The sequence below is a fragment of the Pristiophorus japonicus genome, chromosome 21, assembly GCF_044704955.1.
Source record: "Pristiophorus japonicus isolate sPriJap1 chromosome 21, sPriJap1.hap1, whole genome shotgun sequence".
NCBI classification, from domain to species: Eukaryota; Metazoa; Chordata; class Chondrichthyes; family Pristiophoridae; genus Pristiophorus; species Pristiophorus japonicus.
The window spans coordinates 29,486,746-29,499,754 of NC_091997.1; the positions used below are offsets into that span (position 1 = coordinate 29,486,746).

The 13,009-nt window shown below is 45.0% G+C and overlaps 1 protein-coding gene across 5 annotated transcripts in view; it reads left to right on the forward strand.

Moving 5' to 3' along the window:
- LOC139233633 (phosphatidylinositol 5-phosphate 4-kinase type-2 beta-like) overlaps positions 1 to 13,009 on the forward strand; it is a 139,446-nt gene that overhangs the window by 2,633 nt on the left and 123,804 nt on the right. The window contains exon 1 of one of the 5 annotated variants that reach the window (XM_070864039.1): positions 12,636 to 12,704. The exons of 3 other annotated variants lie outside the window; for them this stretch is intronic. In XM_070864039.1, the coding sequence (XP_070720140.1) occupies positions 12,659 to 12,704 (46 nt within the window). In that variant the 5' untranslated portion in view covers positions 12,636 to 12,658. Of the gene's footprint in view, positions 1 to 12,635; positions 12,705 to 13,009 lie in introns of those variants that run through there. One more of the 5 variants, XM_070864043.1, reaches the window with a different exon arrangement.

Here is a 13,009-nt window from a genome sequence, read left to right on the forward strand (position 1 = left end):
GATGATGCTTCAGATTTGCAGAATTTATATTTCAAAAAATCTGAGCGTACTGCAATGGCAGTGACTTCTCGATCTAATCATTCCTCCATGATATTCTTGATTCTGATGTTATCCTGACCAGGTTGGGTAGGAATCGCAGACGAACACTCCAGCAAGGATCAGGGGATAATAATCAGGAGTAGTAACCATAGCTGACTTTTTCTTCCTTTCTCTAGCCCAGGTGTACTGACATCAATTGTGGTGTCCCTACTACTACTGAGTCTGAAATAAGCTAACTCTGGGGGAGGGGAGGGGGAAACCTGCGACCATCTTGCTCTGTACATTGAGCTGCTGGAGGTTATTTTAGCACTGTTTCTAAAGCTATTGTGGGTATGTACCATTTAATTTTGGGAAGGTATGATTGGGTAGACGTAAAGAAGATGTTTCCACTTGTGAGGGAGTCCAGAACTCGGGGGGGTCATAAATATAAGATGGCCACGAATAAATCCAATAAAGAATTCAGGAGAGTGGTTAGAGTGAGGAACTCACTACCCCATGGAGAAGTTAAGGCGAATAGCATGGAAGTATTTGAGGGGAAGCCATATGAGCGCATGATAGAGAAAGGAATAGAAGGATATACTGATGGGGTGGGATGATAAACACCAGCATAGACCAAATGGCCTGTTTCTGTGCTGTAAATTCTATGTAATTCTGTGAAAGAATAAATATGTATACTTCAGTGCTATTTTGTAAATTAACTTTATTTTAGTCTGTTTCTTTGAGGAGGGTGGAGTGGGGGGGCGGGAGAATGTTGCAATGTGAGGGGGTCACGTTCTGCATGAAACATTATTAGTATACTCAGCAAATTAATTTAATGATGCTTGAGAAATGAAGTCAGGCCACAGGAGACTATGTCGTACCAGCAGAATATTACTTTCCTTATAAAGCAATGGCACCTTTCATAAACCTGTGAAATAGGTAACGGATATTTCACTGGTGATTGTGAGTTGCAGCAGTAATTTTTGTGACACTAGGCTTTCTGCACAAGAGAAATGATGCCCAGTGGTCAACTTATCTACATGCTTTTGGGCCAGGTATAATGCTTTTGGGTGTCAGCTGTGGCTCAGAGGGCAGCATGCTCGACTCTGAGTCAGAAGGTTGTGGGCTCAAGTCCCACTCCAGAGACTTTCAGATGAGACGTTAAACCGAGGCCCCACCTGCTCTCTCAGGTGGACTTAAAAGATCCCATGGCACTATTTCGAAGAAGAGTAGGGGAGTTATCCCTGATGTCCTGGCCAATATTTATCCCTCAATTAACATAGCAAAACAGATTATCTGCTAGTTCTATAGACGGCTGCTGCCCTGTGGTACCTCAGCCAAGTGGCCATTCTATGTGTACAAGCGTTTTGACTGTGAGGGGGGGCCATCACAGTTGAGCCCGATACTGCCCTCCCCGATAGCAACATGTGCACATTTTCCAACAGCACCGGATAGTGTTTAGGAATGAAAATGCTAGCCATGTGATGCTTTGAGGCCAATCATAGCCCCTCATCTTCCTCCTGCACCGATTGTCCAACTTGCCATATCCTGGGAATAGAACATGAGACCTTCCTCGTGTGTGTGTGTGTCTGTCTTTCGGATGAGATGTTAAACCGAGGCCCCGTCTGTTCTCTCCAGTGGACGTAAAAGATCCCATGGCACTATTTCGAAGAAGAGCAGGGGAGTTATCCTCGGTGTCTTGGGTCCAATATTTATCCCTTAACCAATATAACAAAAACATCTGGTCATTATCACATTGCTGTTTGTGGGAGCTTGCTGTGCGCAAATTGGCTGCTGTGTTTCCCACATTACAAAAGTGACTACACTCCAAAAGCACTTTATTGGCTGTAAAGCGCTTTGAGACGTCCGGTGGTCGTGAAAGGCGCTATATAAATGCAAGTATTTCTTTCTTTATAGTTTAAGTATTATGTAAATCAAGTGCCAAAATGTAAGTAGATTACTCAAGAGATTGATGGGTCCTTTTAAGAGGTTTCACGCAGTAACCTTGATGGGTTTGAGTAAGGTTATAGACCAGTGGAGTCCAAACTGCAGCCTTTGAGCCCTGGACATTTGATTCCCAAAGGCTAGCACGTTTATCATTTTGGCTCTTTTTCTCCAGTTTACACTCCGCGGGCTTGGAGATTTGGCAAGGGCCTTGATGGTGGATTAGAACACGGAAGATTTGCAGCTTGAGAAATATGCCAGTTAATGGAAACATAGAAACATAGAAAATAGGTGCAGGAGTAGGCCATTCGGCCCTTTGAGCCTGCACCACCATTCAATATGATCATGGCTGATCATGCAATTTCAATATTTATTCAGACTCCACTTGATCTGAGAGACTCTGAGGTACACACCCAAGTGGCTCACGAAGACAAAAAATGTTTGGACACTTCTCGTCATAAACCCCAAGAGTGATTAATAAGTTAGCTGAGTGCTGACCTGGGGTGACTTCCTTGAAATTGCACCTTTTGTGGCTATTTTTGTATTTTTATAAAACATATATTATGAAGTTTGATGGGGAAGTTGTATTATGTTTTGCCCCATTTTAGAATCAGAATGATTACAGCACAGTAGGAGGCCATTTGACCGGTCGAGCCCGTGCCAGCTCTCTTCAAGAGCACTTCAGCTAGTCCCACTCCCCGGCCCTTTCCCCGAAGCCCTGCAATTTTTTTCCCTTCAGGTACTTATCCAATTTCCTTTTGAAAGTCACGATTGAGTCTGCCTCCACCATCCTTTCAGGCCGTGCATTCCAGATCCCAACCACTCACTGCAGAACATTTTTTTTCCCTCATGTCGCCTTTTGGATCTTCTGCCAATCACCTTAAATCCGTGACTTCTGGTTCTTCTGCCAATGTGAACAGTTTCTCTCTATCTACTCTGTCTCGGCCCTTCATGATTTTGAACACCTCTATCAAATCTCCTCTCAACCTTCTCTGCTCCAAGGAGAACAAATCCAGCTTCTCTAGTCTGTCCATGTAACTGAAGTCCCTCATCCCTGGAACCAGTCTCGTAAATCTTTTCTGCACCCTTTGTAAGGCCTTCACATCCTTCTTAAAGTGTGGTGTCCATTTTGTTACTGTTGAGCAGGGCACTCCATGCAGTTGGTGTGTGATTGCAAGATCACAAGACTGTTAGGGTGGGGAAGCCTCATGGGTCACTATGAACTCACTGTTACAGATGACCAACTCTACCACTCTGAAATAAGCCTGGTGTCGTGGCTTGATCCATTTTTAGCAACCCTGGTTGATCGTCCTCTATAGCAACAACAACAACAACTTGCATAGTAAAATGTCCCAAGGTGCTTCACAGGAGCATAATTTGGTGCTGACCCATATAAGGAGATATTAGGCAGATGACTAAAAGCTTGGTCAGAAAGGTAGGTTTTAAGGAGTGTCTTAAAGGAGGAAAGAGAGGCGGAGAGGTTAAGGAGGGAATTCCAGAGCTTGGGGCCCAGGCAACTGAAGGCACCGATGGTTGAGTGATTATAATCAGGAATGCTCAAGAGGCCGGAATTAGAGGATCGCAGTTATCTCGGGGGCTGGAGGAGATTACAGGGCTAGGGAGGGGCGAGGCCATGGAGGGATTTGAACATGGGAGGCCAGCCAGGAGTGCGTTGGAAACCAACATCCCCAGCATCGAAGCACTGACCACACTTGACCAGCTCCATTGGGCGGGCCATATTGTTCACGACGAGACTCCCAAAGCAAGCACTCTATTCGGAACTCCTGCACGTCAAGCAAGCCCAGGTGGGCAGAGGAAACGTTCCAAGGACACCCTCAAAGCCTCCTTGATAAAGTGCAACATCCCCACTGACACCTGGGAGTCCCTGGCCAAAGACTGCCCTAAGTGGTGGAAGTGCATCCGGGAGGGCGCTGAGCACCTCGAGTCTCGTCGCCGAGAGCATGCAGAAACCAAGCGCAGGCAGCGGAAGGAGCGTGCGGCAAACCAGACTCCCCACCCACCCTTTCCTTCAAGCACTGTAATTCCAGTATTGGACTGTACAACCACCTGAGAACTCACTTTGAGTGGAAGCAAGTCTTCCTCGATTCCGAGGAACTGCCTATGATGATGATGATGATGATGATGATGATGGAAAAGTCTGACAGCTGCACATTAAGGTTATTGATTATGACGTACCAACTTAACATGACCTAGCAGAACCAGTTTATTGAATTGTAATGCTTAAAATTGATTGTCATGTTTTAGTATTCAATACTATAACTTCAGAAACCATTTTTCCTGTTGTTTATATGTCTTAATTTTACATAAAACTTTCAAACTCAGGTTAAAACTAAGTTATATTAAAACATTAATTTTTAGGAATTGTGTAGCGTTGGCGACAACATGCAAGGGACAAGCAGAAATAGAAATAAATAACGTAGCAAGAGATGATCAATATCAAATTATATATGGCAGACAGCAAACTCTTAACAGTCCAGTGCCTGATTCAGCGAGGTTGGGCACGAGGAAAGGTCTGAGGCAGAATTATCAGGGCTGCAGAGGAGCAATCAAACAAGGAGAGGTATATTTGTACAGTTCAGAGGGCATCACACCTCGGGGGGGGGGTGGGGAATCAAAATCAGAGGAAAGTGAGCAAAAGAAAATATGGAGAGCAGAAGAGATGTGCAGTTGGAACAGTGCTTTGGATGGTTCTTGCTCCTGGCTGCAGTAAAACAGGGCAATGAGAAAGAAAGAGGTTGGATTTATATGGTGCCTTTCACAATCATTCAAAGCACTGCCCAACTAGTGAAATACTTTCGAAATGTAATCACTGTTGTAATGTAGGCAAACATGGCAGGCAATTTGCGTACAAGGTTCCACAAACAGCAATGAAATAAATAAGTGCCCAGATTATCTGTTTTAGTAATGTTGGTTGATCAATAAATGTTGGCCAGCCCATTGGAGGAACCTCCCTGCTCTTCTTCAAATAGTGCCATGCAATCTTTTACATCCACCTGAGTGGGCAGGCAGTTTAATGTCTCGTGTGAAAGATGGCACCTCCCTCTTTCCCTCAGTACTGCGTTGAAGTGCCAGTCTGGATTATGTGTTCTTAAGTCCTGGAGTGGCGCTTAAACCCACAACCTTCTGACTCAGAGGCGAATACCAGTAAGCCAAGGCTGACATCTAAGATATAAAGCCCTCCCATACCCCTGTAGCAGAAAGCAGATGTGAAATAAGAATCTCGTGGGTAGGGAATTTGTCAATCTTAATTTTATAGTAAAGTGCTTTCTTGATACTTGGGTTAACTAAAGGTGATTTAGGAAACAAAGAGGTTTTCTGTGAGCTTCTCCACCTCTCTGCCTCTCTCTCCTCCTTTAAGACACTCCTTAAAACCTACCTCCTTGACCAAGCTTCTGTCCTAATATCTCCTTATGTGGATAGGTGTCAAATTTTGTTTGATAGTGCTCCTATGAAGCGCCTTGGGACATTTAACCATGTTGAAGGTGACATATAAATTCAAGTTGTTGTTGTTGAAAGGGTAGCTGTAGAGAAGAGATTTGCACTTCTGGGGAGTCCTAAACTAGGGGCCATAAATATAAGATAGTCACTAATAAATCCAATTGGAATTCAGGTGAAATGTCTTTACCCAGAGAGTGGTTAGAATGTGGAACTTGCTACCACATGGGGTAGTTGAGGTGAGTAAAATATATGTACATAAGGGGAAGATGGATAAGCCATGAGGGAGAAAGGAACAGAAGGATATGTCGATGGGCTGAGAGGAGGCTAATATGGAGCATAAACGTCGGCATAAACCAATTGGGACGAGTGGCCTGTTTCTGTGCTGTAAATTCTATGTATACCATTTCTTATAGCACAGCTATATGTTTCTGAATGGGGATTTCTTTCCAAATTTGAATTCAAATGTGTATTTTTAACTGTGCAAAGTAGTTTCTCCAATTTTAGATTGGGGGAGATTTGCTCATCTAATTTTTATTCATTCAGGGGATGTGGGCATTGCTGGCAAGGCCGGCATTTATTGCTCATCCCCTAATTGCCCGTGAGAAGGCGGTGGTGAGCCGCCTTCTTGAACCGCTGCAGTCCGTGTGGTGAAGGTGTTCCCACAGTGCTGTTAGAGAGAGAGTTCCAGGGTTGTGACCCAGCGACGATGAAGGAACGGCGATATATTTCCAGGTCAGGATGGTGTGTGACTTGGAGGGGAACTTGCAGGTGGTGGTGTTCCCAGGCGCCTCCTGCTCTTGTCCTTCGATGGTAGCGCTCACGGGTCTGGGAGGTGATGAAGTTGAGACGTTCTCTTTACAGTGCCAAAGTCTTCCCGGTGCTTCAGTATAAACAGAATGATTCAGGAGTTCCAAATCCGAACTGATATAAATTAGACACACCTCATAGGAACAGTAGGTGACCATTCAGCCCTTCAAGCCTGTTCCACCATTCAGTGAGATCATGGCTGAAATATGACCTAACTCCATATACCCGTCTTTGCCCCATATCCCTTAATACCTTTGGTTAACAAAAATCTGTCAGGCTCAGGTTTAAAATTGACAATTGATTCAGCATCAATTGGCGTTTGCAGTAGAGAGTTCCAATCTTCTGCCACCCTTTGTGTGTAGAAGTGTTTTCTAACTTCACTCCTGAAAGGTCTGGCTCTAATTTTTAGACTAGACCCCCTAGTCCAAGACTCCCCAACCATCGGAAATAGTTTCTCTCTATCTACCCTGCCTGTTACCCTTAATATCTTGAAAACTTTCATCAAATCACCCCTTAACCTTTTTAATTCCAAGGAATACATCCCTAGTTTGTGTAATCTCTCCTCGTAATTTAATCCCTGGAGTCTGGGTATCATTCTGGTAAACCTACGCTGCACTAACTCCAAGGCCTATATATCCTCCCTAAGGTGTGGTGCCCAGAACTGCTCACAGTGCTCCAGGTGTGGTCTAACCAGGGCCTCAGGAATAAGTGCTGCTACTTGTTGCCAGCGTAAACTGGCAATTGACTTGACCGCACCTTCTTTTTCTTAATCTACTTCCCTTGTCTCCAAAATACCAATCAACTTGTTACAATCTTTGTCACAGTCGCTGTTGCCTCTGTTGCATCCACTGAATCTCCTTGCTTTTGATAAATTTGTATATTTTACATTTTGAATATGTAGATGTGTATTGTGTCGGAGCATCAAGTTCACGTGTCTCCACACGCAGCTTCAGAAGCCATGCAACTGTGTTGTGCAGCAACCATTAGCCCATCCAAACGGATTTCATTGTCGAAGGCGTTTATAGCAAGGGGATGAATAAAAGCTATTCTGCTTGTTAAGTTCACTCCAGAGACTCGAGCACAAAAAATCTAAGCTGACACTTCTTGCAGTGCCTAGGGAGTGCTGCGATGTCGGAGGTGCCGTCTTTCGGATGAGACGTTAAACCGAGGCCTCATCTGCTCTCTCAGGTGGATGTAAAAAATCCCATGGCACTATTTCGTAGAAGATCAGGAAGAGCAGTTTAGTTCTCCCTGGTGTCCTGACCAATATTTATCCCTCATTCAACTTCACTTAAACAGATTACCCGGTCATTATCACATTGCTGTTTGTGGGAGCTTGCTGTATGCAAATTGGCTGCTGTCTTTCCTACACTACAACAGTGACTACACTTCAAAAAGTGCTTCATTGGCTGTTGAGCACCGTGGGACAACCTGAGGTCATGAAAGGCGCTATAGAAATGCAAGCTTTTCTTTGTTGTTCAAAACTGAAGAGTTGAGTTATTTTTTTATAAGGCTTCATTCGCACTCCAGCGGAAAGAGGAAGTCCCACTCTGCTTCACTTCAGAATCGTGTCTGACTGAATTTACACTACGACATCTGAGTGTGGGTGCCGAGTGAAACCATTTCACGACAGCATTACCGTTCTGTATGTGTAACCTAAAGGTGGCCTCAGACAGACCCACTAATAGCTTCTGAACTTTTCCTTTAAATTTGATAAGCATCTGGAAACAGGAATCCTGTTCGTGTTTAAAGCAGCCGGACAAATTTGGGACTCTTATCTGGGTAGGATGCTCCAGATGTGTCAGCTGTGGCTCAGTGGGCAGCATGCTCGCCTCTTGAGTCAGAAGATTGTGGGTTCAAATCCCAGTCCAGAGACAAAAGCAAAATACTGCAGATGCTGGAATCTGGAATAAAACCAGAAATCCCAGTAGGTCAGGCAGCATCTGTGGACCGGAAGCAGAGTTAATGTTTCGGGTCCATCACCCTTCTGTTCTGTTTTTTTCGAACACTCAGTTCTGACGAAAGGTCATCGACCCAAAATGTTAACTCTGCTTCCTCTCCACAGATGCTGCCTGTCCTGCTGAGATTTTCAGCATTTTCTGCTTTTATTCCAATCCAGAGACTTGAGCACAAAAATCTAGGCTGGCGCTCCAGTGCAATACTGAGGGAGTGCTGCACTGTTGGAGGTGCTGTCTTTTGGATGAGACGTTAAACTTAGGCCACGTCTGCTCTTTCAGGTGGACGTAAACGAGCCCATGGCACTATTTCGAAGAAGAGCAGGGGCCAATATTTATCCCTCAGTCAACATAACAAAAACAGATTATTGGTGACTATCACATTGCTGTTTGTGGGAACTTGCTGTCTGCAAATTGGCTGCCGTGTTTCCCACATTACAACGGTGACTGCACTTCAAAAAGTACTTCATTGTCTGTAAAGCACTTTGAGACGTCCGGTGGTCGTGAAAGGCGCTATATAAATCCAAGTCTTTCATTTTTCTTTCTTCACATCTGGTATATAAACTACCTTGCCCTGAGCTAGGATTCACACCCATCTACTGAACTCTGACTAATGCAAACATCTGGGGTTTTAAAAAATTCACCACCATTCTGTACATTTTGTACTTAGTGTGGAGATTACCACTTGTCAGTTCATTAGAGGTGCCACCTTACTACACCAGTGCGAGACTGCTATCTGTGAAGGGTGGCATGGGTCAGTCAGGCCCGAGTTGCACTGCTAATATTTGTGAAGCTTTCTGGCCAGGGTAGTTGGGATCTAGAAGCCTGCACAGCACTCCACTGAACATCATCGGAATGCTGGCTAGATGTTATTGTCAGCAAAGAGTGGGCAGGACAGTCAGTTCTTTGGTTCTGTTAAAAAGATTGGAAATGGGCCGACAGTGACTTTTCTCAACTTCGCACTGGCCTGAAATCATTTAGCGTCAACACAAACTGTGTAGTCAAACCATAAGCCAACACTACATTATGAGTTAACCGACAAAGCAGTTTGCTGGGCTCCTTTTGAAGTTTCCCCTTTCACTTCCTTCCTTTATGTCGAACGTTTCTTCTTGTATTTGGTTCCTGTTTTTTCCTGCCCATTTTCTAACTTGCTGACAATACGACAAGCATATTTTTTTCCACCCCAATTTTCTTCCCACCCCACCCTTCCTATTCTCTTGAAGGCAGCGACCCATGCTGGCTCCTGAACTCACGCAAGTTACCGTTCATGTTCATGCGTGAACATAGCCAGTGAATGCTGCCAGGGTATTCAAGCTGAGCCTGATCCTGTCCTCTTCTGATAATCCTGTGTGTGCACTGTCCCAAAGGAATTGCTGTATCAGTAGTAATTCCTCCCCTCCCCCCAGGTCAATTGGTGCTCTGCATGAGACCAGGCAACTTAGAACTTAAGGAATAGGAGCAGGAGTAGGCCATACTGCTCCTTGAGCCTTCTCTGCCATTCAGTAAGATCATAGCTGATCTACCTCAACTCAACTTTCCCGCCTGATTCCCATATCCCTTGATTCCCTTAGTATCCAAAAATCTTAACGATCTCAGTCTTGAATATACTCAACGAATGAGCATTCTCTGGGGTAGAGAATTCCAAAGATTCACAGCCCTCTGAGTGAAGATATTCCTCCTCGTCTTAGTCCTAAATGGCCGACTCCTTATCCTGAGACGATGCCCCCTAGTTCGGACCGGGGTCAAACAGGGCTGCGTCATCGCTCCAACCCACTTCTCAATCTTCCTCGCTGCCATGCTCCACCTCACAGTCAACAAGCTCCCCGCTGGAATGGAACTAAACTACAGAACCAGTGGGAAGCTGTTCAACCTTCGCTATCTCCAGGCCAGGTCCAAGTCCACCCCAACCTCTGTCGTCGAGCTACAGTATGCGGACGACGCCTGCGTCTGCGCACATTCAGAGGCTGAACTCCAGGATATAGTCAACGTATTTACTAAGGCGTACGAAAGCATGGGCCTTGCACTAAACATCCGTAAGACAAAGATCCTCCACCAGCCTGTCCTCGCCGCACAGCACTGCCCCCCAGTCATCATGATCCACGGCGTGGCCCTGGACAATGTGGGCCATTTCCCATACCGCTTATCAACAAAAGCAGACATTGATGAGGACATTCAATATCTCCTCCAGTGCGCCAGCGCAGCCTTCGGCCACCTGAGGAAAAGAATGTTCGAAGACCAGGTCCTCAAATCTACCACCAAGCTCATGGTCTACAGGGCTGTAGTAATACCCACCCTCCTGTAGCTCAGAGCCATGGACCATGTACAGTAGACACCTCAAGTCCTGGAGAAATACCATCAACGATGCCTCCGCAAGATCCTACAAATCCTCTAGGAGGACAGACGCACCAACATTAGCGTCCTCGACCAGGCCAACATCCCCAGCATTGAAGCACTGACCACACTTAATCAGCTCCGCTGGGCAGGCCACATTGTTCGCATACCAGACACGAGATTCCCAAAGCAAGCGCTCTACTCGGAATTCCTTCATGGCAAATGAGCCAAAGGTGGACAGAGGAAACATTACAAGGACACCCTCAAAGCCTCCCTGATAAAGTGTGGCATCCCCACCGACATCTGGGAGTCCCTGGCCAAAGACCGCCCTGAGTGGAGGAGGTGCTTCCGGGAGGGCACCAAGCGCCTTGAGTCTCATCGCCAAGCACCTGCAGAAACCGAGCGCAGGCAGCAGAAGGAACGTGCAGCAAACCCGTCCCACCCTCCCTTGCCCTCAACGACTGTCCCACCTGTGGCAGAAACTGTGGCTCTCATATTGGACTGTTCAGCCACCTAAGGACTCATTCTAAGAGTGGAAGCAAGTCTTCCTCTAGTCCGAGGGACTGCCTATGATAATGAGTTCTGGACTCTCCAGTCAAGGAAAGCAGCCTCTTAGCATCTACTTTGTCAATCCCCCGAAGAATTTTATACGTTTCAATGAGATCACCTCTCATTTATCTAAAACTCCGGAGAATATAGGCACATTATACTCAATCTTTCCTCGTATGACAACCCTCTCATCCCAGGAATCAATCTAGTGAACCGCTAGCCTGGCATGTTTTGGTCTGTATGCCGTAACCCATTGGGCTATTTGGATGAGATGTGAAACTGAGATGTTAACATGTGGCAGTTAAAGATCTCTTGAGAGTTTGCCTAGTATTGTGACCGGTCTTCCTCCCTCAACAAACACACCAAAAACAGGTTAACTTCTCATCTACCTTATTTCTGTTTGTTGGATATTGCTGCATGTAAAACGGTTGCTGTATTTGTCTACGTAACCACAGTGGCTGCACTTCACAGTAATTCATTATATATGAAGCACTTTGGCAGGTTTCTAAAGACATGTAATAGCGTATCATATCAATGCATCTTCTTTCTTCCTGTCCAGTGACACTGGCTGCTGCTTATCTCAAGTGACCATTCTTTTACGTGTAGCTTATAGATGTTGAGGCGAGGCCCCGTCTGCCCAAGAAGAACAGGGGAATTATCCCCGGTTCTTGGAGCCAATATTTATCCCTCAGCCAACATCACTAAAATAGATTATCTGGTCATTATCACATTGCTGTTTGTGGGAGCTTGCTGTGCAGAAATTGGCTGTCGCGTTTATTATATTGCAACAGTGACTACTCTTCAAAAATCAAAAGTTCATTGACTGTAAAATGCTTTCGGGGCGCCCTGAGGTTATGAAAGGCACTATATAAAGGCAAGTCTTTGAAGATGCAAGTGTTAGCCAGATATTGAACCCGATATTGTCCTCTGCTATCTACAGGTGTACAATTTCCAGCAAGGAGTCACTGGGTGGTGATCAGGAGTAGTGAGCTTAATTGTTTTTTCATTTTCTTCTTAGTTCGAGAGTTCTGAGTCCATTTATAGTGCTCAAGATGCTGCCCAGCTGATTCAGAACAATCAACATAACAAAAACAGATTATCTGGTCATTATCACATTGCTGTTTGTGGGAGTGTGCTGTGCGCAAATTGGCTGCCGCGTTTCCCGCATTACAACAGTGACTACACTCCAAAAGTACTTCATTGGCTGTAAAGCCCGGTCCGGTGGTCGTGGAAGGCACTATATAAATGCAAGTCTTTCTTTAAGTGGGCGGGCCGGTTTGTTAGTCATCACCTATTCCATTCTCATTCACAGGAGTTAGTTAGGTTAATGCTCTCACCCAACGCTCCCCCCCACCTCCCAATTTCCTTTCTTGCTGTGTAGAAACAACTCGTGTCTGCTTGTCACTGCCTCAGAAGACCGACTGCAGATTGGGAAGATTGATGATATCTTTAATGTATTGTAATGGTTGTTGTGTTGGCTGTCACCTTGTCTGTTAGGATGTTTGTGCTCGTGAGTACAGGACCACTGGCTTCTTCAAACCCATCAGTTTCTGTCCGTGTGTTAGCAGAATATCATACCAGTGAAGAGTGAAGACATGAATAATTTGCTCTTTTTAGGGGAAGAAAACAACTTGATAACAGGTTTGCAAAAATCTGTTCTGTTTGTTCATATTGTTATAGGTTTGTATATTCATTCAGATAGTCACAATCTTAATCATGGTTGTCTTATTGAATCTTCTGAAACTAAAAGGTCACTGTAATGTATTGCTTCATGGGTTCTTTGTTTAAAAATTCATAGCAACACGTTGCTATTAAGAACTAGTTGGTTTATTAGCAAAGGTTTAACAATCACACTACACATTAACAGTTCATAAGAACATAAGAATTAGGAACAGGAGTAGGCCATCTAGCCCCTCGAGCCTGCTCCGCCATTCAACAAGATCATG